Here is a 26842-nt window from a genome sequence, read left to right as displayed (position 1 = left end):
CGCAGCCTAGTACTACTCCTGACGCTCCGCCCCCCTCCGTTTCCTATTGGCCAGAGGGGCGCGGATGGGCGCGTTGACTGGCCGGAGGGAGGCGGGGACCCTGGAGTAGGTTGCGCGGGCGGCCTAGAGGGGGGTGGCTGGTGATGGCGGCGGCGGCGGCAGCAGCGGCGACAGGCGGCCTACGCTGGGTGCTCGCCGCGCTGTGCTTGGGCTGCGCCGCTGGGGGGGAAGCGTCAGGCCCGCGCGTGCTGGGCTTTTGCTTGGAAGAGGACGGAGACGGGGCCGAGGGTCCAGTGTGGGCCCGGGGCCGGGTGGTCCGGGCCGCGCCCGGGGCCGCCTTCCGCTTGCGGCTCTTCGGCTCCGGCTTCGCCAACCGCTCGTGGCCCTGGGTGGCCTTCGCTCCCGCGGGCGAGGGCTGCCCAGAGGGGGGAGGGGAGCCGGAGCAGGGGGGCGCGCACGGGGGCGCGGGCGCGCCCCTGAGCGTGAACCCCGAAGCCGTGCGGCCTCACTCGGCGCTGCTCGCGGTGCGCGTGGAGCCCGGCGGGCCCGCGGGGGGCGCGCGCTACCGCTTGTGCAGCCGCGGGGGGCCCCAGGGGAGCTGGACGCCCGCGGCCGAGGGGGACTCGCTGGCCGTGGAGGAGGAGCCCCTGCTGCCCTGGGCGCTGGGCCTGCTGGCGGCCGCGCTGCTGGGGCTGGCGGCGCTGGCCCGGGGGCTGCAGCTGAGCGCCCTGGCGCTGGAGCCGGCTGAAGTGCAGGTGCTGCGCGAGAGCGGCTCGGAGGCGGAGCGGGCGGCGGCGCGGCGCCTGGAGCCCCTGCGGCGCTGGGGCAGCTTCGCCCTGTGCGCCCTACTGCTGCTGGCCAGTCTGGCCCAGGCTGCGCTCGCCGTGCTCCTCTACCGTGCCGTGGGCCAAAGAGCTGTGCCCGCCGTGCTGGGCAGCGCGGGCCTCGTCTACCTGGTGGGCGAGGTGGCGCCCGCGGCCGTCAGCGGCCGATGGGGCCTGAGCCTGGCCCCGCGCGCGCTGGGGCTCACCCGCCTGGCCGTCCTGCTCACTTTCCCCGTGGCCTTGCCCGTGGGCAAGCTCTTGGAGCTGGCCCTGCGCCCGGAAGGCGGGCGGCTGCGGGAGCGCGTGGTGGATCTGGCCCGGGGCACTGACCCCTACAATGAGTTCGTGAGGGAGGAGTTCAGCAAGGGGGCCCTGCGGTGCAAAACGGTGGAGGACGTGCTCACCCCGCTCAAAGATTGTTTCATGCTGGACTCTTCGGCCGTCCTGGACTTCGGCGTCATGTCCACCATCATGCAGAGCGGCTACACCCGCATCCCCGTGTACGAGGAAGAGCGCTCCAACATCGTGGACATGCTCTATCTCAAGGACTTGGCCTTCGTGGACCCGGAGGACTGCACCCCGCTCAGCACCATCATCCGATTCTACAATCACCCCCTCCACTTCGTCTTCAACGACACCAAGCTGGATGCCGTCCTGGAGGAATTCAAACGAGGTAACTGGTGCTGCCGTTCGGAGCTGTGGCTTCCTCCTGTAGGGAGTTGGACTGGGATTTGAATGGGATACTTGGAAGAGTGGGGCGGGGCCGCTGATGTAGGGAGGATGTACCCTGGTCTCCGTGCACTTGAGTATCCATTGGATTTTGGATTGCGAAGCTGGTAGGGACCGCAGAAGTCATCTAGTTCCACCTCCCTCATTTACAAATGAGGAATCTGAATCACACAGCCCAGGTGGCCCAGCTGGAATTTGAACCCAAATCCTCCATCTCCAAACCTAGCTTTCCTCTTGTCCTGTAGCTGTCCTGCAACCTCGTTTCATTTGAAAAAAAAAAATTCAGTAAGACAATCTAGCCGAAGGCAGGGGTCAGGGCACAAGGATGTGCCATGTCAAGAGAAGTATTAAGAAGTCTGTATGGAAGCCCAGAGCTGGGGGAAGATCCTTGGCCAAGTCGCCTTTTCTGGGTCTCACGAGCACAGGAGCGTAGATTTTAAAGCCAGACCTTTGCGTCAAAAGAACTCATCGAAGACCTGAATCAGAAACTGAAGGGATCTAATGGTTTTAGAGCCCTGGATAGTCATAGATTTGGGAGCTTTAGAGAATCAAACCATTCCATCCTCTATTTTAGAGATAAGAAATCTGAGACCCAGAAAAGGTGAAGAGATTTACCCAAAGTGACAGTTAATGAGTGGCAGAGCTGGGATTTGAACTTGGGCCTCCGGATTCCAGATCCAGTGCTCATTGCTGGACATCCATCTTAATTTCAGTTCACTTTGTTAAATTATTGGTTGCTCGAGTATTTATATTATGTGTAGAATACCATTATTCTCCTTCCCCTTTCTTCTTTCTTCCCTGTTAGTCAGTTTAGGGAGTCTTGTTCTTTCTGAGATCTTTTGTAGAATTTCTGAGGATTTCTTAAACTATAGCTGGAAGCAGAACAAAGCTCGGAATTTGAATTTAAAGTTTTATCCACCCTTGTGGGGAGGGAGCCCATTTATCTGTTCATCTTTAAGTTGGCACTTTCAGTTTCTAGGGGAACCTTGGATACTGTTGAAGGCATATAATAATAACAATAGCAAAGACTTGTTATGTTTACAGAGCATTTAGATATGTTTTCTCATTGGTTCATCTCTACCACCCTGGGAGATTGGTACTGTTGTATTATCCCCTTTTTACTGGTGAGAAAACTGTCCCAGAGAAGTTAAGGGACTTGCCCTGGGTCACACAACTAGGTCAGGCCACTAAGTCTCTGAAGTTAGTGCAGCCCTCTGTGCCACATGGCTGCTTCTGCCACCTGTGCTGTCTGTTTACAGAGAATAAAGCAACAATACTTAAGGTTTTCTAAAGAATAAAGAACTTTTATTTTTCTTTATTTAAAACAATTTTACTGATGTCACTATAGCTTTTGTCTTTCTTCTTGTGTAGCACCTTCCCTTCCCTCCAGGTTACTGCCCCCATTTGCCTGTGCTTTTCTTTGAGAGTTGAGAATAAACTTGTCAGACTCCCTGGGAAATACAGGGTGCATGATTCCTTTTGTTTTCTCTTGCCTGTATACATTGTAGATTTTATCAGTAGGTCACTTCGGGGTTAAAAGGGTGAGACAACATAGTACATAGGGAAAGAGGCCCCTGGCTCTGGTGGCTGAGGACCTGAGTTCAAATTCCACCTGACATTACCTGAATTCCTTGGGCAACCATTTAACCTCTTTGGATCCAGTTTCTTCATCTGTGAAATGAGAGGGGTGGTGGATTATTTGACCTTTATGACCCCTTCCAACTCTAGATATATGATCCCAAGATCTGTTAACAGATTCGTTAGGGCTTCTGGCCATTTGGGGCTGTTATTCTTACTTAGAAAAAGTGACTGATACATGAGATCTAGGGTGGGAATGGAGCCTCAGGCCACTGGATGGGTTATGCCTTAAGGACTGCCTTAATATCAGACTATAAACCAGATAAACTGGGAGTGAGCAAAGACTTCAGGCTAAGAGAAATAAGAAAGGTGTTCTTGTCCTGATGTGTGCAGTAAAACTCTGATTTTCTGTATTGAGGCAAATGTATCCAATAATTACATTGCTCTTACTCATCAAGTAGCTTGATATTTCACTTTAAGACAGAAAAGTTTATAGTTCTTATGCCAGTACTGAGTCTGGTTTTCCCCAGTTTTTGTGGGGAGGTATTTTGTAGGAGAATTCTGATCAAACTGATGAGAACCATTGATTTGTTTCGAAAAATTCTTAATGCTTTGTTGCCTGGCAGACAAGTTGTGCTACTGAACAGGCTCTGGGGGAGCCTTTGAGGTAGATAGCCAAACAGCCTGCCTGCCTTGGAGCTTCATGCAGAATATGGTAGTTGGGGTGGAGCTTCTGCCATCCTGCTAAGGGCAGTTCCACTGGTATAATGGCAGAAGTGTTCTCTTGCTCATAAGCTCCATCCTTTTAGCTCTTAAATGTTTTATCTCTGGGATACATTCCTTCCCCTCAGATTACCTGTCACTGTACTATTTTTAAAAACCTGATTTAGCACTAATGATATGAAGAATTTTTCTTCCCTTATGTTTCCTGTCTCATTCAAAGGTTACACTGTCTTGGGGGTTTGGAGGGAGAGACCAGCTAATTTTAATCTATTTAACTGTAGTTAGTTAAGCCTCCATGTTGTAACCCAATGAACTCAGTTTGTGAAATAGTGGTGACTAGTTGTCTGCTGTGTAGTGCAGTGGGGTCCAGGAGCTAAAGTGTACAGGAGAATGATAGAACAGCTCTAGGGGAACCAGCCGCACCCTCAAAATTGAGGTATCTTTCATTGGGCTAGAGGACATTATTGTTTCCAATAGGGAGTTATAGCAAAATTGAGGATGAGGTGAATAGGATGATAAGGAGGTTGGAAGATTTTGTTAAGCCTATATGGCATTTCCTGCAGGTTCAGAGTTGGGATCATTTTTTATTTAATCAGGCTTTTATTAGGACTTTGATCTTTTGTTGTGGTGCCCCTTTTTAAATCTGCTACATTTTTTTTGCCTCAGCTGAAATCCTACTCCTATGCCTACTTGTGGTGAGAAGGTGACCATGAGTTCTCAAAGGCTATTCCAATGAAATGTAAGTCATGAAAGGGTCCTACCAAGCTGCTAAAGCTTTTGAGTATTTTGTCCTGTGGTGGACTCTGTTTTGTCTGAGCCAGTCACCAGAATGGCTGCAATGTGGTGAAATTTGACTAAAGGATGGTCGTCTCAGGTAGAAGAAATACTCACACTGCTGAGTTGAGTTATAAATCCTTAAAGCTTTGAAAGATGTGGGGGTTTTGCTTTTGTTTCATTTTGTTTTCATTTCTGGTTTGTTTGGGGTTTTTTTTAGTGATGTAATAAAGCACAAAAGAGGTAGTGTGGTGGCGTAGATGAATTGGCTCCTGAATTGAGAAGACCTGAGTTCAGATCCCACCTCTGACACAGACTGGTGTTGTGGCCCTAGTAGAGAGAATACCCACATTGATGAAGTTAAAGATCCTTAAACCTTTAGAAGATTTTTTTAAAAAGATTAAATAGAGCACTAGATATATACTTACTCTCTCAGTGCCCCAACCTGTAAGTTGCCTATAAATTGCAGAGCCGTTGCCAGTCTGTGCTAGTAAAGGGAATTCCTCCCTGGAAAGTTGCTCTACTAGAGAAATCACTGGTCAAGTTAAAAAAAAAAAAAGCCATCACAGCAGTTATTTGATTGTCAGTATTTGTTGTCTCAAATGTGTGGTTTTGATGGTGCAAAGGAGCCTTCCCCTTTTCAGTTTTTACTCGCACACAACCTTCTTATAGAGCCCAGTAAGCATTCTTGTAAAGGTGCCTGCCATTGCTTCAGTCTCTTTCCAAGTGGACCAGCTGCCGATATTCTGCCAGGCAGCAGATATTTTTCAAACTAAGAAAATTTTCCAAAGTCTTGTCTTGAGGAATTTAGGAACTCAGTGGGGCAGCTCTCCCCAAGGTACCAGCCAAGTTGCCCTCCTAAGCTTCTGGAGCAGCAGCTTCCTAGGGACCTGGGAGATGAGATTCTATAATGGCAACTGCAAAATGGAGAGACCTAAAAGTTTTAAAAGGGGGCTTCCTTTCCATGTTGGGAGGGATGTGTTTGTGTGTGTGTGTGTGTGTGTACACACGTGATTCTCAGATTCACCCCCTACTGAAGGGCTTCTCTTTATTTTTCTTGTTGATTTACATTGACATTCTCCTGCTGCAGCTTAGCAGCCTGATGCTGAAAGGCCATTTTAGGGAAGCTAATCTGTGTCTCCCAGTTGGTATCCTGTTTCTCTTCTCTACCACCCCTTCCATCCTACTCTTAGCCAGTATAATCCTCTTGATAGATGTCAATCTTCATTTTCACTCCCATCTCTCCTTTCCCCTCTTCCCCTTTTGTTTCATTTCATCTTAAACCTGTTTTTATAATGTTTTCGATCAGTGAGCATATTATATTGCTCTTGCAGCATTCACATGAGGTTTTAAAAAATAACCCGTTCTCTAGCTGACAACCATCTTGTAAGTTGGGAGCATTCCTAAAAGGAATATGCAGAAAAATACCCAGAACTAGACTCAGCAACTTCCTCCTCTGAGGCCAGGGATCATATGCTCATTCCTTCATGGAGCATTGACTGTTTCTTCCTTCTTGTTGAGGGAAGGCTGCTTTCCTGGACAGAAAACCCTTCCTGATCATCCTTGAAGTTTTTAAGATTGCTGACTTAACACAATTTTACACTGTATGAAGATCACCAGAAAGAATGAACACTGTGGAGCTCCCTACAAAGGAGTCCTGCAGCTGAGCAACCTGTCCCAGTTTTCTATTTGACAACTTGGATTTTAGCATGATTTTCAGTGTTCTCACTTGCTGCTTCTTAAATGGTTAGTTCAGAGGTGGGAAACCTGCAGCCTCAGGGCCACATTCAGCTTTCTAGGTCCTTGGGTGTGGCCTTTTGACTGGGTCTGAGTTTTACAGAACAAATCCTTTTATTAAGGGGGTTTGTTCTGTGGTTTGGATTCAGACAAAGGGCTACACTTGAGGGCCACATGTGGCCTTGGGGCCACAGGTTTGCCACCCCTAGGTCAGTTGCTTACAAATTAAGTCAGAGTTGCTCAACAGTTGAAACCAGTCAGGTTTGCTTTGATAGTTATTAAGAATGTTAATAAGTTAAATCTCCCCTTCCCAAGGAAATACAGTTGCATGGTTCTTAGAGTATCCTAGAAACTATACCTTACTTGGAGGAGAGTAATATCTATCTGGATCTTTCCTCTGCTCTCGATCCTGAAAATCTTTTTTATAACAAAACTATATAGGGTGAAGTTGTCAGGTTGCTTTTAACATTAGGGTTGATAATAGCAACATAATTTGTTTAAACGGTAATATATTTTTAAAATTATGTATTGGCATTTATGCATAGTTTACAAATATAATATTCTGTAAGAATACCTTGAGTTGATCTGCCTGACAGACTATGAAGTTTTCATTAGTTATAATTCCATCTGTACAGAGAAAGAGTCAAAACTTCATTCAAGATGGACTTTTTGCCCATTCAAACCAAGTTCCTTTTCATGTTCCTACTTCTCATATATTGTGTTACGACCACCTTGAACATTAGGTATCTCAGGTAGAATATTTTAATTTGTCATTTATTTTTATTAATACAGGTATTTTGTTTTAAAAGGCTCTTTATGCTTCATAGTTTACTCATGGTCACGTGGGGTAGGTAGGTGGTTGACTGGAACCTTGTAAAAACAGGAATAACTTTGCATGAAGGACCTTGTGTAGAAGTTGCTGCTTTGGCTTCTTGCAACTGGTTGACATGCTGAGGTGACTGGCCTGGAGTGGGCCCTTTTTCCTTTGGTAACATTCTGTGCGACCCTGCCTTCATCCCTGAGCTTTGGCCCATTGGACTGTTCCTAAAATTCAGTGAGGATGTTGCTCAAAATCATGTGCTAGAGTTCTCCATCTTCCCAAATAGGTTTTGTCTTTGTGTGGTAGGGTCACTTTGAAGCTCTGTCTTGGGAAGGGCACTTCAACAAATACTTAGGCCTTCCCAAACACAAATGTCATAAGGTCAAGAAAAATGTTGTAAGAGCTGCAAGATTCATTCTGCGTCTCTGCCACTGGCAGGCATTTATTAAACTTGAAATAAGGGATGAAGTCTCAAAGTGACAGAAGCATAATCAGCAGATCCCATCCCACTTCTCCATCAGGATATCAGAACATCCTGCAAAATGTCATTTTTATTCTTAAATAATTCCACATATTTGGTAAGGTGCAAAGAAAATAACATGGCTGAGTACATCCATAATGTGAAGGAAAAGTTCTCTAAGGCACTATAATCAAGCACTGTGAACCATCTTTTTTTTTTAATAATTTTTTTTCCAATTACATGTAAAAAGAAAATTTTAACATTCATTTTTTTTTAAATTTTGAGTTCCAAATTCTCTCCTTCCTTCCCTGCTCCCTGATATGGCAAGCAATTTAATATAGGTTATACATGTACAATCATGCAAAACATATTAACATAGGTGGAAAAACTAGCAAGAGTAGGGGGAGAATCCTACTGTGGCCAAGCTCTACTTTCTGCCATTCTGCCCTCCATCAGGCAGCAACTCAAAATACAAGTACACCTCATGCATGCTAAGCAATCTGAATGTACAGAAATAAGTTAGAGGGGAGTGATTTGCTTTTCGAAGAAAATACAAATAATAATCCCATTACTCATTTACAGTGGTAGAGAAGATAGAGAATTTTTCTAAGATAATTCTTTTCTGTCAAAAACAGTACATTTAAAATAGAATTTAATATTTTTTCTTGACAAACCTACCCCTTTTCCTAACTTTTCTGTTTCTCTAAAGGGCACTGCCATTCCTCCAGTTGTCTAGGTTCTCACTGGACTCCACTTACTCACTCTCTCTGCCTGAAACCAATCTTATCAAATCTTGTTGACTCTCTCTACTCATGGAGTGGAGTTCTTTCTACTCATCCTGATTCAGGCTAAGATCATAGATATAAATCTGAAAAGGGGCTCAGAAGCCATCTAGTTCAACCTCCTATCACAAAGGAGGAAATTGAGGCCTAGGTTAAGTAACTTGCCCAGTTTACTCAGGTTTAGTAAATGGGTAAATCTATATTCAAACTCAGGTACTGTGACTGTAAGGTCAGCATTTTTTCTCCTGCCTCACAGGAACCCTCATTGCTTCTTACTTAGACTATTGTAATAGCCTCTTAATTATTCTCTGTGCCTCAGGTTTTTCCCCTTTCTCATCTACCTACAACATAGCTGCCAAATAATGTTCCTAAAGTACCAGTCTGATCATATCATTCCACTGCTTAAAAAGCTTCAGTGGCTCTGCTTCCTCTCATCTCTAAAATCAAATACAAATTCCTTAGTTTTTCATATAAAGTCATTTGAAATCTGCCTCAGACTCACTTTTGCAATCATATTCATTGCATACTTCCTTTCACTCACTCTGTGGTCCAGCCAGAGTAGCCTCCTTGCTGTTCCGCACACAGGACATTCCATCTCCTATCTTGTATGCCTTTGCATTTAGTGTGCATCTAGTTATTTTGTTGTGAAGGCTGAGAAACAAAAGAACTGTTGCAACAAAATACAGTGCTAGGTCTAGGAGAAATTACAAAATGGATGACCAGTCACCACCCTCAGAGATCATGGTGTCATAGATTCAGGTTGGTGTGGACTTCAGAGGTTATCTAGTCATAATCTTCTTCCTTTTCCCCCATCCCATATCTGGAATGTACTCTCCTCACCTCTGCCTCTTACATACAAGTCTTGAATTCCTTTAAGACTTAGCTCACACGTGAGTCCTTCCCTGATTTCAACCAAAATTACTTTGTTTTTACTATGTATATATTTTGTATTTATCTATGTATATACCATACATATTATTTCTTTGAGAGAATGTTAACCTCTTTGATAGCAGGAATTGTTTAATTTTTATTTTTGTATTCCTAGTACTCAGAAGAGTGCCGGGCACATAACTGGTACTTATTAATAAATGTTTATGCAAGTACATGTGATTATTTCAGTTTAACAGAAAATACTAATTTGTGGAAGAATTCTAAGTTGAATTGTTCCAACCCACATTGGCATATCAGTTTGTACTACAAAGTGAATTTGTGTCTGTTTGTGAAACATTGCTTTGGTGGCATTTTTCAGCCTTCAGTATTTTTTGCAAACTATACTTTAGGCTTCTATTATCTATTCTATTGTCTAGGTACTATCCTATCTAGTCCCCAGCTTTTTAGATTGCAGCCTACTAAAGCCAATGGAGAATCATATTGGGTTCTCATAACAGTCTCAAACAGATTAGGAGCAAATCAGTTAAGTCTATCCATTATATCCATGTCAGTTTCCCTTGTCATTTCATATTGGGTTCTCATAACAGTCTCAAACAGATTAGGAGCAAATCAGTTAAGTCTATCCATTTAATCCATGTCAGTTTCCCTCGTCATTTTGTTATTTTGATAAATTTTAAAAATTGATACAAGACACAGTGTTAGGTACTAAAGGGGGTTACAAAATGTATGACAACAGTTCTTTCTCTCAGGGATCATTGGGTCATAGATTTAGAGTTGGAGAGGATTTCAGAGGGCTGGATGTATCTTTGTCCAAGCCTTTTCCTTCTCTGGATATTAAAATAAGTTTATAAAGTGGAAAGAGTTACATGAAGCGATGTAGAACGAAATGAGCAGAACCAGGAGAATATGGTACACAGTAACAGCCACATTGTGCAGTGATCAGCTGTGACTGACTTAGCTCTTCTTAGCAATACAACGGTCCAAGACAGTTCCAAAGGACTCATGATGAAAAATGCGATCTGCTTATAGAGAAAGAACTGGTGGATTCTCAGTACAGATTGAAACATATTGTTGTTCACTTTGTGTGTGTGTGCTGATGTTGTTCTTTTGGGAGGGGGGGTGTCAGTGGTTTTATTTATTTATTTTTTTTGCAACATGACTTAAAATATGGAAATATGTTTTCATGATTACACATTCATAACTCACTTTAAATTACTTGCCATCTCGGGGAAGGAGGAGGGGAGGTAGAGAATTTAGGACTCAGTTTTTTTAAAAAAAAAGTGAATGTTAAAAATAGGGTTTTTTTACATGTAATGGGGAAATAAAAAAAAGTAGCTTGATACCTTGTTAGAGATACTTACCTCTGGTAAGTGATAGTTTAGAAAATAGAGCCTCAGAAAGTTCATATGTTTAAGAACTAGAAAGGTCCTAAGTGATCTCTAGGTCATGAAATTGAGCCCCTTCATTTTAGATATGAGGCAACTGAGGCCCCAGAGTTAAAATGACTTGCCAGGGTCATATAGCTAGTGAATGTCTTGAGTCAGGATTCAAATCCAGTTGTATGCTTTCATATTATCCTTTCACTCGAGAGTCTCTTAGTACTATTAGGTCCCATACTTGTCGCCCAGAACTTCATGTGATCAGCATGTCCAAACTTCTTTCTGTTTGCCACCATGACAACAGCATATTGTTCCACAGGGAAGTCACATCTGGCCATTGTGCAGAAGGTGAACAATGAAGGTGAGGGAGACCCTTTCTATGAGGTTATGGGTCTTGTCACACTAGAGGATGTCATTGAGGAGATAATAAAGTCAGAGATCCTGGATGAATCTGATGACTATGGTGAGTTAACTCTTTTATGAGTTTTGTTTTTCTCATCCATTTTCCCCCAAGTTATTGGGGTACTCAAGTATCCTAGACACACATGAACTTAAATTCCTCGTTGGCCAAGCTGTTTTCAAATATCCTGGTAAACAGGTTCTTCAATCTCCCTGTCATTATGACCAATATTTTCAAGTTCCCAAGATGGCACTTTACTTGGTGTCCTCATGTCAAAACCATTATTCTTCCCACCAGGGACTGCAAAACCATTTTCTGTTCTGGATCCCTTAGTAATCTTCAGGTTGTTTTTTTGCCCCCTAGTAATCATTAAGATGGTAGGAGATATCTTTTCTGAGCTTTTTTGGTTCTCCCCATCTTGAGCAATTGTGTTATTATTACAAATTAGTTCTTTCATAGCCCAACTCTAGATTTGTCTCTGCAGAGAGCCAGTGTTCTTTGCTCCTGTGAATTTTGGCCTAATTCCAAAATATGACTGTTGTAAGGTACTTATAGTGTATCTATCACTATCCTGCCTGAGCAGTCTGTTTTTAGAGCTCTTTATCATATCTTAGAAAACTCTTTATTGGGGGTAAGGGCTAGTATTTACCTGACAGAGTTGGAACTTCAAATCTGACCTTGGGGCGTTGAACCACACTCACAGGTGGTGATTGTCTTGAAATAATATTTTGCTCCATGTTCCTTCTTATGCTTGGAGTCTCAGTCCAACATGGTCTAGAGCAAATGATATCATTGTTTTAAATGTTAATGTTTACATCTGTTGATAGTTAAGTACTCCCTTCACAACAAGTACAATTATCATGGCCCATGATGATTCCCTAAGTTGCTTTCTTATATAAGTTACTGTCCTGGATCAGGTCCAAATAAGGAGGTTTACCTTTTGGTATATCCTTTGTGCGTGTTTCTTCTTCTTACTTAATACCAGAATTATCAGGTGAGATTAGAATGACAGCTGTATCCAGCCCAAAGGGCAGTTGTTCTGCAGTGGTGAGTGAAGCGACTGCTTTCTTTGTATCTTGATGCTGCAAAATCTCTCTGAACCATAGCTCTTGGTAAGAAGGGAAACATGATAATGGAGTAACTTGAATATGTTGGCAAAACTAGTTGCTGGCATCTGACTATGCTGTTTAATCTTGTTTCAGGAGAAAACAAGGTGAAGAAGAAACCTACTTCTCTGAGCACTCCCATAGAGCGAAAGAAGGAGGAGTTCTCCTTGTTTAAAGGGTCTGACAATGAGTACAAAGTGAAGATCTCCCCCCAGCTGCTCCTGGCTACCCAGCGTTTCCTCTCCCGAGGTGAGGGGAAGAGGACCCTCGCCTCCTTACTCACCATCCCTGGGCTCTCCCCTGATCAAGGGCTTGAAGAGTCACTGCCTTTTGGGGTAACTGACCAGATATGGAACTTTTTACCTTCTGTTTTCTGAGGCGTAAAGACTTTAAAGGAAAGGTATGGGGACTCTTCCACTACAACCCCATTCACAATTCAAAGGGCAGTCCTTGTGTTCTAAGCAAATAAACCATCAAGGCCTAGGAAGCCTAGAGGTAAAGACATGTTTTCCTTTTCCTGTTACCTGCAGTGGAACTTTGCTTTGTGTCAGCTCAGAGCAAGGGCAGGCCAACTGATGGGAGGGCCTAACGCTTGTGGCCAGCAAGGCTAGCAGAGTTGTAGTTGGGTGGCCCACTTCCAGCATCACAGATTCTATGGGCTTTGAGCCAGTTTTGTTAAATCCTACAGTGCTTCCAGCTTGTTGGTCTGGTATAGGGGTACCTCAGGTAGGCCTGGGGGCAGTTGGGAGTGTGAGCTTGAGTGGCTATGGCCCCTCATGGACACTTGTCCCTTTTTCCCACCATGGGGCAGAGGTGGACTTATTTAGCCCACTGCGCATCTCAGAGAAGGTCCTGCTACACCTGCTGAAGCATCCCAGTGTCAACCAGGAGGTGAAGTTTGATGAATGCAACCGCCTGGCTGCAGACCATTACCTGTACCAGCGCAATCAGCCAGTTAACTACTTCATTCTCATCCTGCAGGTAACTCAACAGGCTCTGCCTCATCATATCAGGCTCCGGACCTGGATTCCTTTCCACAATAAAACAAGAGAAGGGACAGGAGGTGGGGAATAAGGATACTCAGAGGCAGCTAGATGGTGCAATGGATAGAGCGCTGGGCCTGGAGTCAGCAAGGCCCAAGTTCTGATCCGACCTCATGTACTACCCTGCTGTCCGACCCTTGGGTGTGTCACTTCACCTCTGTCTGCCTCAGTTTCCTCAACTGTAAAATGGGGGTAATGATAGCACCTACCTCCCAGGGTTGTTATGAGGATCAAATGAGATAATTGTGGCATGCCTGGCACATGGTAGATGATACTCAGTAAAACATCTGTTTTCCTCTTCACCTTGTATCCCCAAAGATATTTTGTTTAGATTTTCATCTGATTTCTTCTTACCTAACTGAAATTGATCATTCCTTTCAGTGGTCCTCTTCTAGAAAAGGGCAGATAAGCCCTAATACATTCATGTTTCCTTTTCCCCTTCAGGGCAGGGTTGAGGTGGAGATTGGGAAGGAGGGCCTCAAGTTTGAAAATGGAGCCTTCACTTACTATGGTGTGTCTGCCCTGTCAGTGCCATCTTCAGGTAAGAGCACGAAGACGTTAGCAACCCACGGGCTGGGGCTCCCAACATGTTGTTCCCTGGTTCTACTTAACAGGGTGGAGGCTGTGGGAGCTTTACTTTCAGCCTTCATTGTCATCTACTTTCTAGTGAGATACCAGAAATGAGTTAACACTCTGGCCTAGTGAAATGTCTGTTGTTACCCAGTTACACTACCCTCTGAATTAAAATGCTGCATTTATTAGGAAGTCCTTCACACTTCACACTAATCCTTTCCCTGCTGTTCTTTCCTCTACTCTGTGTATGTCTATTTATTTGCATGTTTTCTCCACTACTAGATGTATAAGCTTTTTGACGACAGACAAGAATCATTTTTACCTTTTTTGTATTCCCAGTACTTAGCACAGTGCCCAACAGAGAGGGTGCTTTATAAATGCTTGCTGATTGATGTTTGCTCTTGATAGCTGGGGTTATGGGGAAGAGAAGAAATATTTCATTTCATAGGGTCATGTGGTTTATGGCTCCTCAGAGACCTCTAAGCACACTGATGTGCTGATATCTGCCCTTTTTTCCCCCCCACATATTTCTGCAAATGGAATAGTCTGATTGTACAGAAGCAGAAAGAATTTTGAGGAGTGGGGGAGGTAGGGCATGAGATGCTCCTACCATTGTGACAATCCAAAACAGAAAAAATTTTGGAAGATAGAGAGTAGCTCAAAGTGCCTATAAGAATTGTGCTTGGCAGCATAGCACCTATAGTCCTTACTGGCTGTGTGGCTGCAGGTAAGTCTCAACTTCTTAGGGCCTGAGTTTCTTCCTCTGTAGAACAAGGATAGTAACATTTATCGTATCTACCTCCCAGAGCTATTGTGAAGTTCATATGAAAGAATGTATACTGAAGATGAGAAGGCTAGATTCCTTTCCTGTCTCCCTACCTCATCCCTAACACACCTCTCTGGGGAAAACACTGTCCCTCATTCATCTCTTCAGAGCTCTTGGCAGCCTTTTGTCTAGTGTCCTTTTAAAAGGAGTAATTTCTAAAAGCTTCAGGGTAACTCCCTCCACAGTGGATACAGTTTACTGATTACACATTACTGATTGTCGCCTTTCAATAGTTCATCAGTCCCCAGCATCTTCAGTTCGGCCCAGCCGACGTGAGCTGCAGTCCGAGCCAGCAGAGAGCACCCACTACTCCTCTACGTATTGTCCTGACTACACCGTGAGGGCCCTCTCTGACCTGCAGTTCATTAAGGTGAAGTCCATGTAACTCATCAGTGCTGGTTTTAACGAGTTTTGTGTTCTGAATGAGGCTAGGCCACATGGTCATGTTTCTCTATGGCACCTAGGTAAAATTCTGATTTTCATCTCCCTTTTGGACAATAAGCCTTAGGTTCCAAAAGGGTTGGTCTTGGTTGCTCACAGAAGCATTCTAGCTCTACTTTTCCAAGTGCTAGCATGATGATTTTACTCTGTCTCCAATTTTTTGTTCTCTTCCTTATCATGTGTTTATCATCCCAGCTGCAGCCCCTGAAGGCCCTAAAATAACATTTATTTGAATAGTTCAAGATTCCTCCAGTCTTAATGGAGAGGTTTTTTTCCTAGGGATTTTTCCCCCTATCTAGGTCCTTTTCTACTTCTTCTCCAGTATATATCTTGTATTTAAACAGGACAAATGATGAGTTAAGTAAGGCAGTACTCTAACCAGCAGTACACTTTTGAAGCTAAGTGTCCCTTTCTTTTCCCTAGGTAACTCGACTGCAGTACCTCAATGCACTCATGGCGTCACGTGCCCAGAACTCCCCACAGTCTCCTGAGAACCTGGACCTCCGAATTGTCCCCAACAGCCAGACCAAGCTACTCAATGACAAGATTGCTGCAGCAGCAGGTAACCATCATGCAGCAGGCACTGGTAGTCAAGTCCCTGGCCTTTGGCCAAACTCAGTCACTTCCTTCCTGTTTGGGTATCTCTGGAGCCAGTTAACTGGTGTTCTTTGTTCCAATTCTTTCCCCTCCTTTCTACTGTTCCCCCTTCTCATCAGTTGGTGTTTAATTAGCTATGCCCTTTATCCGTTAGATGAATTTCCATTTGCTTCAACTAGTAGGGTGTATGTGAAGTGTGTGGCAGCTTTTCAGTTTCTGTTTGTGTTGCTTCACTTGGTTAGGATTTAGCAGCCTAACGTAGGCCTTTGGGTTGTATGTTTAATCACTCTGTAGTATAGTTTAGTTCTAATCCACTCAAAAATGAGACTAAATGAGGATATGAATGGGTTAATACAACACAAATCATCACTACTAGGAAAACAACTAATAACGGCAGTTTGATAGTATCTAATATTCTTATCTCTTGGTAAAATATAGAGTGCCTCACAGTATACAGACCACTTGGATAAAGGGAAGTAGTCAAGGGAGAACCAGGACATAAGCTTTTATAAAAGGAAAGGTGTAGGGATAATGTGATATGAGAGTGTGTGATAAAAGGCATGAAAAATTAAGTATTCAGAAATCTAGGTTTCTTGGAAGAATAGTCAAACTGAATGATCATGTTATTTTTTGTGAGCTTTGAAGTAGGAGCCAAAGACATAACTTGGGGACCCCCATAGATTCTCCTGGTATAGACATCTCCCTGGGGATGGTGTAGAGAGGAAGTAGCTACTGCTTCAAATGCTGACAGGTACTGTCTTTACTCATATTCTCCCACACAATTGTCAGGACTGTAGCTTCTTTTGTACCTTTTGCATCAGTCATTCTGATCACTGAAAGTAAAAGTATATTTTAAGCATCAAAGATGTCTTGACTAATTATTGTGGTGTTTTGACAAAAATGGACAATCCTGTAGGTTAGCCATGTTATCAAAATATACTTGTTTCTTTTCATTAATTATATGTTATCTGTGAGTTGAATCTAAAGCTTTATTACATTTATTTTATACTTTGTGTCTTTGGCATCCCTTGGGGGCTGCAGTATATAACATATAATCCTTTTTTTCCCCTCCTTAAAACTTCATCCTTTGAGTTTCAGAAGTGCCCCTGATTGTACTAGATTACAATCTAGCAAATCTGAATTCACATTGAACATACCCTTCAAAAAATTAAAAACTTGAATGATCTACTTTATCAATGTTTTTTTTGTTTCCAAACTGGAGTCCTAATCCACCCAGGAGAAACCTCTCTTCATCTCCCTTATATTTAAGCTCTCCTTTGGTTCTGATACATCATCTTGGAGAGGTACAACCAGAACCATGCAGAAGATATTTTTCCAAGTCGAGAAAAAAATTTCACTTTTGTTTTAAATGTTACCCAGAATTTTGTGACCTTTCTGACTCAAGGAGCACCTTTGGGACAGTTCTGATTTGAGAACAACCTGTGATCACCTTAATTCCTTACCCTCACTTTTAACTGATTGCTGTATCTGAAGTTGTTTTTTTTTTTTTTAACTACTTCTTCCTGATTACCAACAAAAGACACAGTGAAGCTCAGCAGCTCCTTTTTTGATTGTTAATGCAGATTTGTGAGGCCTTTTTTTAGTTTTTTCCGTTAGCTTGGTATTTCCCTATGCAGAATTTAGTGACATCTGCAAACTTAGAAATTTTACTATGTATGACCTCTCCCAGATCATTTATATAAGAAGTAAATAATACTAGTCTTAGAATCATTTCCAGTGGGACTCTACTGTTACTGCTTATTCATTCAGATTAATGTACCTTTAATCTTACCTATTTCCTATCAAGGCCAGAATATCAATGGCCATTTTTAAACTCTAAGGATTATCTGATATCTTTATTTTAAAAAGCCATCAATATGAAATTTTGTCAAATTCTTTTTTCAAAGTGAAAATAGCTAATCCTCATTATGTTCGCTACCAAGTGAATTCAGAGGCTCATCTCAGGAAGAAAGTTAAAGCTCCAGGTTTCTTGGTGTACCTCAGGACAGCAGAAAACAGTTTAGCTGCAAAATCATTTTTAAACATTTGCCATAAATTGTGTGGGAATTATGTGAGTAAATATGGTTATCTCCTGGTCTAGTCCTCAACGGTATGTGCTGACTGACCTGCCATTTTAGCTAAATATTTTGTATCTTCCTCTCTCCTTTCTCTCCTCTTCCCCATCTCCCCTTTCTCTCCAGCCTTCCCAGTAAACATTTCCCTCTTTGGCACAGTTGGAAACTGCAGTTGATAGATGACTGTGGACTAGTGAGAATTTTTGTTTTTTAGAAAACACCCAAGGTAAATATCTTCCCTTCCATTTTCCCCCTTTTCTTTGGCTTTAACAGGCCTTTGATGTTTTGAGGAGACCCACAGGTATTTCTGTCCAGTGACAAAGGCTGGTAGGAGGGCAGCCTGCCTCTGTTCCCAAGATGTTCCCTCCTGCAAAGGCTGGTGTTGTGCAGATTTACCCCCCCTTCTGGGAAGGAGTGGTGAACTTTTCTGTTCTTAGTACTGCTTTTCATTCTCGAGAGGCAAAGTGCCTGCCAAATCCCCGCTGAGCTGTGGAAAACCAATCCTTTTTGGCCAAGACTGCTTTTTTATCAAGGGCTAGGTTCTTTTTTCTCCAGATATACCTTCCTAGCCTTCTCCACTTTCAACTTACTTAACCATGGAAAGAACCACTCACTATTTCCATATACCTAGATACTGATGCCTGATCCTATGGATTGCTTTCTGTGAAGAGAAATCTGTTTCCTAATCCCAGCCCTTCACTAGATTGAAATCTCCAAGGTACCTTGAGGTGACCTCTTTCTGCCATGTTACCCAAGCAGTTTACTGTATTTGTTGCTGCCTCAGCTCGTCCATCTTCAGGAGATAGACTAAGACCTTTCTTCTTCACATCTCTTTCAGGGACAGCCAACAGCAGACCGAACTCCCCAACAGAAGAGAATCTTGGGAGGAACACAAGAGTTTAAATTCTTGCCATGCAGCCGCAGGACTGGGGATGGACAAGCAAGTGGGGAACTTGAGTGAACCCAGGAATAGCTTCATGCCAACCTGTCCCCTCCTTTTCTGGCCACGTTTTAGGTGGCTTTTAAAGACATGGGCTCTGGGCCTAAAGCCAGTGTTAGGAGCCTGCTACAGATAAGAAAGAAACCTGTCTCTTGTGGGGATGGGAATCAGCTGTAGCATCATTCTCCAAACCCTGCTCCTGGGACAGGAGTCAACAGGGAATTAAAGAAAGCCCATCATCTCGGAATCCCAAGGTGCCCTTTTTCCCTCTTTACCTCCCCCCTCAATGGGGATACTTCATAGCCTTAAGGCTGTGATAGTGGAGTATTATTTACTATACGAATGCAGAAATTATACTCTTTTAACATGTGGCTGTGACCTGCATTCACCTCATTTTAATTTGCCAAGTACCTGCTGTTGGCAGCACTTTGAGAGTGAGCCAAGAATACTGCAGCCTCTGCCCAAGGCTCTGATCCAGAGGCTTTGTCTGTGGCAGTAAGCTCTGGCCTGCAAGGCAGATCCCTTCTTTACATTTTTATCTTCCTCTTTTATGTCTTTCATGTGCCAAACCCTAAGTACTATAGTGGCAGGTGCACAGCCTGTCTGTTCCCCAAAACTCCTCCTGTGGAGGCTGTTGTTTGCCCAAATAAAAAGAGCAAGCTATTCCCACCCCCAGTTCTCTCTGAACTAAGGGTTCAGGTCACTCCTGCCTCTGTCCACCCCAAGCTGTACTTCCCTTCCTGACTTGACCTTACTGCTTTAAATTATTAGAGGTGGTCCTTCATGCTACCCAGGTGAAGGGTTCAGGTTTCTCCTTTCCCCTAACCCCAGGGCTAGTTGCTACTTAATAGTATCCTGGTTATTTTTTTGAGGTCACATATAGAGTGAAAGAAGGTGTGCTACTATTTGAATCTAACCTTACTGTGATCCCAGGTCTATAACAACATTTATAACAACCTTTTGGCTCTGTTGTGCCCAGTCTTACACTGTCGTGCCCAGTCTTACACCTTCATTTGCTCCTAATGGTCCTACATGCAATGTAACTAACTAATGTGACTGACATCCTTGGGAAACTGGCATATAGAAGGGAGAACTTTCTGAACTTTAGGCTGCTCAAGAAAGATAGATTCTTAATTCCTGATCCTAGGTGTAGGGTTTGGGAGAAGACAGGGTTATTCCCTTAAACTGTTTGCCATTACATGAGCAATGGAAGCCTTGAGACCAGAAATCACTGCCTAAAAGGCAAAAAGTTAGAGACCTAGTTTAGAAGAAGCTGGTCCCCTTCTATACTATCAAGGGTCCTTTAACAGTTTTGCCTTTTTCCTTGGTAGTCTGGAATGAGGTACCAGAAAGGTAGGGCTGTGCTTTAACTCTCAGCTAAAGCAAGTAAAAGGAAAAGAATGATTTAGCACTTAATCTTTTCTAAGATGGAAGAATCTTTAACAGTCACTTACGCACAATAAGTCCAGAATCTCAATCCTGGAGCAGGGCTACCCTGCACCATGAGTGATATCACTCTCTCCCTCCCCCACTAAGTGCTACTGGTAAGTGGTGAAATTCTAAGCTTGAATTGACAATTTTAGTGAAACAGGACAAAATAGTTATGATTTGAAGATGTCATATTTCTTATAATTGTTCAAAGTCTAGGCACCAAAAGTGAAAAATGGATTGCTGTAAAGTTTTTCTCCACCTTTTTTCTTTCTCTGCCCTCTTTCACACCACATAGAATATAACCAGCCTACAAAAGAGAATCACTTTTAATGAAAAACAACAACCAAAAAAATGGATCCATACAAAAATGTTTCATTTTCTCTTATTGCATTTTTCCATTTTCTAACTTTGGAGTAGTCACTGCCATAATTATGTGACAGAATTTATTCCTTCTGGCACCAGCCCTGTAGGCTACATAGCCTAGAAGGCAAAGCCAGGCTGCTGGTGTGTGGAAGATTTTATGGCCTCAACCCACAGGGGTGGGTTTTGTCTGTTGTTCTCATCCTACAAGGAGGACACCCTAGGCTTAAAGCTCAAGGGGAGCAGGAGCCTAAGACAGAATATTATCAGCCACAGTGGCACTTGTCATGTTAAGGATATGTAATCCAAGCCTTCAACCTAGGCCTGGCCCAGAGAACTTGCATAGCACTTAACAGGGTAAGGGAGGGGCCCTGCCTTCTTCGGGCTTCCATCTTCCCTTATCTTCTGTTAGTGGGGCTAAAAGCAAGGTTTTTGAAGATGAAGTCTCTGGTGATGCTAAGATCTCAGCCTGACCAGCAGTACTGGATCAGCAATACAGTAGAAAGCAGAAACCTTAGTGGTTCCTTAGATAGTAGAAACTTGTCGTAAGATTCCATCTAGCAGTATCCACTAAGAAAGGTAATTTAAAAAAAGGTCTCAGTTAACCATTTCCAGTGTATAAAAAAAATATAGGGAGAAAATATCCAGAATGTATTATATACTCAGTTCCACTACCTTCTCTGCAGCCAGTCTTCTATGCCTCAGCAACATGAGAGCCTGAGAATCCAGTATTTGGCTATGTATGTAGGACAGCAGGCATATTTCCTTCTGACACAAGCAAGAAACAGAGGTGGCACCACAACCATAAGAATCTACCCCAGGACTGAAGTCCTACCTGCCATGTTACAGGGCAGCCTCAACCCTTGCAAGTATGGGCCACTACCCCAAGTATCTTGGGTGGGCCACAAATAACCACAGAGCAAGAGGCCACACACTAATAATACCTTGGCAAGAACAGAAAATGAACCAAATCGTAGAAGTTCTGGCCAAAGCCCAGGGGCAGAGAGAGATGACTCCTCTCGGGGAGAGGGACCTTAACCCTCATCTGCGAATCTTAGGGGAATCTGGAGCAACCAGATTGGTTGTGGACCTAGCATCTGGGTGCACTGTTTTATAGATAGAATAATAATCCCAGAACTTATTAAAGCTCTGCAAAAGTCCCAGCAACCAACTCATGATTCCTTAAGACTGAAACTTTCTGAAGTTATACCATAGCCCATCAGGGTTGCTGCTAATGGGAATGAGTCTTTAGGTAAGTTGTAATATAGTTTAGGTCAGCCACAAGCTAAAGAGCACAATTCTCTGGTTCTGATGTTTCTGAATAGCTTTTGTGGGACCATGTGTGGGACCACCACACAGTTCCCATTTCCTGTCTTCACTAGTCTTAACATCACCTGTGAGTATCTTAAACTTCACTTCTACTACCCACAGGACTTAAAGAGTTTCTTCTCTCCTACCTTCTTTACAAATTTATAATCTCTTTACTCAGGTGAACAGATTGTCGTTGACCAGCTCAAACCAAATAGGACACCCCTTAGAATTACATGTGTACTTAACATCATGTCCATCTCGAATCCTGACCTTGCTTTCTCTTGACAGGATTTTTTCCTCTCATCATTGAGGTAGCTACCAGGGTAGGTGAAAGGTTGAATTCAAGGACAAGGAAGATAATCTGGACCAATATTCAGTAGGAATTGAGGGGAGGAGAGGGGAAAAGAGACAAGACAAAAGGCCAAGGAGTAACGTTGCATAGTAAGGTAGAATAGCCCAGTGGGACAAGGGAATAATAGACTTGGGAAAATCCCAACTTGTGGCCTGATCACCTGAGCTATCCCATAACTGGTAGACAAGAAGGGACAAAAGGGAAGGGGATGGAATGGTGGTAGCCTCTACAAGGTCTGTCATCATCATCAGCAACGAGTTCGGGGATGCCCAACATAGGCCCGTAGAGTTTCTTGGATTCCTCTCTGCCAATCTCGTGCTAGCTGTACTGGTGTCATTGCCTCCTAAGAGCAAAAGATAGTCAGAAACACATTTCTTCTCCCCTGAAAGTCAGTCCCAACATCAGAGTGAAAACTGCCTTGGCCAACCCTCTCATACTCACAGCATTACGAACACCCAGCTTGGCCCCATAGAGCAGCAACGTCTTCATGGCCTTGTATCGGCCATGCCGTACTGCCTCATGTAAGGCTGTATCTCCCTCCTATGGAAACAGCATGTTAAGAGTTAGGCCCTCCCTTTATTCCATACCCTTTTTACCTTCCTATCTCTCCCAAATACGAGTAATGAGAAGAAAGAGCTCCTAATTATAGAATTCCATCAAGACAAGAGGTGTTGCAAATGAACAGCTAGTTCCCTGGGGAATTCTTTTCTAATCATCATGTTCTCAGGTCACCCTCTTATTACTACGACAATTTTCCTACCTTATCCTGTATATCAATTTGGGCCCCACAAGCAATAAGGTGTTCAAGGCAGTCACAGTGTCCTGTTCGAACAGCCACATGCAAGGGTGTACTCCAAATCTAGATGGGTTAAAGTCCCACGTTAGGAATTTATTCTAAAAGTTTACCTCACCCAAACATCTTGGTATATTAAACCCAGTATGAAAAATTTCCCCTTTCTCCAGGCCAAGAAACCTTTTCATTGTAGGACTTAGAGCAGCAGCAGCTCTCCAGCACTGACACTCCTGAGTTAGTAACACCTTTATATTCCCTGCCAGAACTTACCTTGTCCTGGGCATTGACTTTTGCTCCTTGGTTAAGCAACTGTTTAAGGATATCTAGGTGCCCTCCACGGCAGGCCCAGAACAAAGGCGTCCGGTCCAACTGTTTAAAAAAAAAAAAAAGTCCTAAGGTTTTCAGAAGAGTCTCAGAAGGTCCTTAGGACCACCTTTCCCAACTCAACCCCACTGAAAGGAAAGGGATCTCCAATCTAGCCCTATCTCCTAGCTCTTCCTCCCAGCTTACCATGTCTCGAGCATCAACTGTGGCACCCGCTTCCAATAGTTTGTTCACAATCTGGCTGTGACCCTTCAGACTAGCCCAGTGTAAGGCTGTTCGGTGGAACTGGTTATAGAGAGAGGAAATAGAGATATAGATGGCTACCCTTCCAAAGAGGATTAGAACTAAGGAATTCTGGCTCCTGATAATTAAGTTTGAAATATATGTTAGAAACCTAACATTAGGTTCTCTTTATTTCTCTCTACCCTACCTTGTCATGGGCATCAGGGTCACCACCATCTGCCAGGTACTTGTCAATCAGGAGCTCTTGGTTTGCAGCAGCTGCCTTCAGAAATGTGTCCAGGTCCACAGGATGCAGCTGAGAAGGAGGCTGCAGCTGGGGTAGACAGGATAAAATCATGGATCCTAAACAGGCTAACACTTTCAGTGTTGTAGCTCAGACTGAAATGCTCCTATGTCTCCATTAGGTATCTTCCCCATTTGGTCTTCCCCACTTACCTGAACCAGGGGCTCAGGTGCCTTGGGGGGGACCCTCCGTTTCAGGCGCTTTTCTTTCCGCTGCCGCACCAGATTCTCCAAGTCAGCTAGATTCTCAAGCCTAAGCCGGGAACTGTTAAAAGTCTCAAGCTGAAATTTAAAATATATATATACGTATATATATACATATGGTAGACACTACTGGCCATGGAGAATTAGCTATCAAAACTGAAAAACCTCCATGTCATATGGTATAACTTTTTCATTATACTCTCTACTGTATACACCAACATTACCTTAGCAGCTCTCCAGACATCAAACCAACACTGTCTCACACATGCACACTCACTTTCTTCCTTTTTTCTTCTGCTAACTTTTGCCTCTCCAGGGCCACAGTCTCTTGGGGACCCAGTCCAGGGTCACCTCTCCTGCCTCCAGGATCAAGGACTCCGTGTCTGATTCCCAGAACTTTGCCCTCAGCTCTCTCACCACTTATCTGTGAGGAAAAGAAAGAAGAGGGTATCAGGAAATTTGTAAAAGTCTTCCGAAAACAATTGCTTGACACCTGTGCTTGAAGCTAGGAGATAAGGGAGCCAGGATTCCCCTGGATTTGTGGCTAAGTTCAATGAAGAGACAAAGTTTCTCCAACTGCAATGCTTCCTTAGGATTTGGGGAGTGGCATCAGCACTTTTAGCTGTCCCTTCAGGGGGTCATAATCTGAACTCTATTTATACCACATTTGTCCCTGCAGTTGGGTAGGATCACATAAGAGGAGAAAAAAAACTTCCAACATGCTGAACAGATGACAGCCCATCATCACCCAATCCCCAGCTTGCTGTCAAGGGCAGGCTGCCCCAGGGGCATTAGTCTAGATTCCTAGTCTATTCCAGGAGACAAATTCATTCCTGTTTACTCCTTGCTGAGGGATTGGCAACAGTAGGAAGGAAGGGATATAAAGATAAGCCTTAGGGTCGTGGTAAAATAGAACTCTTAGAGCAGGGCTTTTTTACCCTAGGTCATGGTTGCTCCTGGCAGTCTGGTAAAGCTTATAAACCCCTTCAGTGTGTTAAAATTCATAAAGAAAAATACAAAAGATTGCAAAGTAAACTAATTATATTCAAAAAACAAGTTCATGAACCTCAGGTTAAGAACCCCAGCCCTAGAAACTTCTGTGCAGATTTCATTTCTGCACAAGTTGTATTGCCCTTTCAGTCACAACTGTTTCAGTTGTCTCAGCCAAGAAGTAACTAGACCGGTGCTGACTTATCTGATAACAGTGCTTGGCCCATCTTGTGCTCCTGGGAAAATCCATTGTGGTTCAGGAGTAAAGACAAGATCTTTACACTGCTCCCAGTCCACAGTAGGCCCAGGAGCAGGACTGGACTGGACTGAACAGAAGAGCAGACTCATGGCTCTATCTTTGCAGTTATACATACGGTAGTGGACAACTCATTTCATTTCTCTGGAGCTTAATTTGTTCACCTACAAAATGAGGTCAACTAGATGATCTCCAAGGTCCCTTCCTACTCAAACCATAGAACCTAGGGTAGAGTCATTACCACTCCTAGCAATCTTGCTCTAGACAGGACACTGATCTGACTTGACACAAGTTTGCCAGAAAGGCTAAAGTTAATCCCAGTCCTCCCAATCCTAACAGCCTGGGGCAGAACTCCCAAAAAACCCAAAGGGGTCTGTACACGATACTCTGCTGTTGTGCCCCCACAAATATTACATTCTATTTTCCAAACACTGGAACTGTGGTAACAGTTTGGAGAAGGGGATTGGCTTGAGCAATTCATGGCTCCTAAAGTCTTCACTTCCTCACCAACCAAGGAATAGGCTTCTTTGGAATTTAAATACAGCCATTTCTAGGCTGTCAAGAGGGCTAGCTGTAGGACAGGCCTGCACAATCTGTGGCCTGGGGGTGCTAATGCCAAAGGATTTCAGTGGGCTGCAAAAAATGTAGAAGAAAACATGCTTTGTGTGTAGAGGAAATCCTTTGGTGTACAGCAAGCGGTTGGTGGGCAGTAAGCAAGCAGGTTATGCAGGCCTGCTGTCAGGCAACACACAGGAACATCTTTGTGAGCACTTAGGAACATAAGCAGCAGATCAGGAAAACTGGGAAAAGTACAAAGAAGTTGCCAGCTTTACTTGGCGTTAGTATCCTGATATAGTTTTCTCTTTCTGCTGCTATCTAGACTCTAGTTCAACAAAATGCTCTGAGACAAAAGTACAACAGTAAATTATGGAATTCCCTATATGAAAATACCTCTTTTAAGATGTAAAAATATTTGAGAGCTTCCCACTATCGCTAGCCCCCTGCTTACCAGTTGCTGAATACTGATGAAATCCATGGTCCCCCCTGTTCTGCGCTCCCCCACGATGGCTAGCTGGGTGGCAGTTTGCTTTTTATATCAGCACTGCTGCCTCAGAAATAGAGGGCACAGGAATGGCCCATTTGGAGGCAGGGATGAAGCCAAGGCCCACAGGGTCAGAGATAGTTGAGTGGTTCTGTAACTCTACCCAAAATACCAGCCTTGAAATAGGGCCCAGCTGAGGGCAGGATATGGTGTTAACATGAGCTGAGTCAGTCATATCCCCACTTACTCCCTGACACCTTCTATTTGGCATCTTTAAAAACTGGCAAATCAATCTTAGCAGAGATGACCCAGGGGAGTCTGGCCCAAGCGTATGAGTGTTAAGTATAGCCAGACCGTAATCTCAAATGATCATCCAGCAAGCCTGGATTTAAAGAGGAGTAGTCACAAGGTCTAAGCTAATAGTCCCCATGTTATTCTACACCTGCATTAAAGCCAAAAAGGGTGGGAACATAACACCATATTGGCCAAGAAAGAGGGGCAGGACTCTATGCCTTTGATGAACTATTTGTACATACAATAGGGTATTCAACAAAGG

The 26842-nt window shown here is 43.7% G+C and overlaps 2 protein-coding genes across 4 annotated transcripts; one reads left to right on the top strand and one right to left on the bottom strand.

Moving 5' to 3' along the window:
* The first annotated feature begins 115 nt into the window (after positions 1-115).
* On the top strand, positions 116-19367 carry CNNM3 (cyclin and CBS domain divalent metal cation transport mediator 3). 3 transcript variants are annotated; one of them, XR_011972399.1, is made up of 9 exons: positions 116-1497; positions 11017-11160; positions 12300-12452; positions 13015-13184; positions 13691-13787; positions 14879-15015; positions 15510-15648; positions 17885-17984; positions 18597-19367. XR_011972399.1 is itself a non-coding variant. In XM_072633797.1 (8 exons), exons 1-8 carry the CDS (start codon positions 144-146, stop codon positions 18659-18661), a joined length of 2259 nt encoding a protein of 752 aa, XP_072489898.1. In that variant the 5' UTR covers positions 117-143; the 3' UTR covers positions 18662-19367. The 3 variants fall into 3 exon arrangements, 2 of the variants coding, with proteins under 2 accessions (XP_072489899.1, XP_072489898.1); XM_072633797.1 differs by lacking the exon at positions 17885-17984 and having other exon boundaries at positions 117-1497; XM_072633798.1 differs by lacking the exons at positions 11017-11160; positions 17885-17984.
* Positions 19368-20437: 1070 nt separating this feature from the next.
* On the bottom strand, positions 20438-26337 carry ANKRD23 (ankyrin repeat domain 23). The gene is made up of 9 exons (XM_072633799.1): positions 26254-26337; positions 24276-24422; positions 23948-24076; positions 23700-23825; positions 23456-23554; positions 23216-23314; positions 22913-23011; positions 22594-22692; positions 20438-22495 (listed from the first exon to the last, which is right to left on the bottom strand). The coding sequence occupies exons 1-9, from the start codon at positions 26278-26280 to the stop codon at positions 22400-22402; spliced, it is 921 nt and encodes a 306-aa protein (XP_072489900.1). The 5' UTR covers positions 26281-26337; the 3' UTR covers positions 20438-22399.
* Between the last annotated feature and the right edge of the window lie 505 nt (positions 26338-26842).

This window comes from Notamacropus eugenii, chromosome 1 (assembly GCF_028372415.1).
Source record: "Notamacropus eugenii isolate mMacEug1 chromosome 1, mMacEug1.pri_v2, whole genome shotgun sequence".
Lineage (NCBI taxonomy): Eukaryota > Metazoa > Chordata > Mammalia > Diprotodontia > Macropodidae > Notamacropus > Notamacropus eugenii.
Note: the sequence above shows the minus strand (reverse complement) of the source record. Positions and strands in the feature narration are given on the sequence as shown.

What these genes read in the sequence shown, in the direction of transcription:
- ANKRD23 (XM_072633799.1), bottom strand. Translation starts at nt 26,280, where the DNA reads ATGGATTTCATCAGTATTCAGCAACTG. An exon ending in CAGAAGAAAAAAGGAAGAAA is followed by an intron (nt 24,077 to 24,275) that starts GTGAGTGTGCAT and finishes TTTAAATTTCAG; the next exon opens with CTTGAGACTTTTAACAGTTC. An exon ending in CACCTGAGCCCCTGGTTCAG is followed by an intron (nt 23,826 to 23,947) that starts GTAAGTGGGGAA and finishes TGTCTACCCCAG; the next exon opens with CTGCAGCCTCCTTCTCAGCT.
- CNNM3 (XM_072633797.1), top strand. Translation starts at nt 144, where the DNA reads ATGGCGGCGGCGGCGGCAGCAGCGGCGACAGGCGGCCTACGCTGGGTG. An exon ending in CCTGTCAGTGCCATCTTCAG is followed by an intron (nt 13,788 to 14,878) that starts GTAAGAGCACGA and finishes GCCTTTCAATAG; the next exon opens with TTCATCAGTCCCCAGCATCT. An exon ending in CTGACCTGCAGTTCATTAAG is followed by an intron (nt 15,016 to 15,509) that starts GTGAAGTCCATG and finishes TCTTTTCCCTAG; the next exon opens with GTAACTCGACTGCAGTACCT.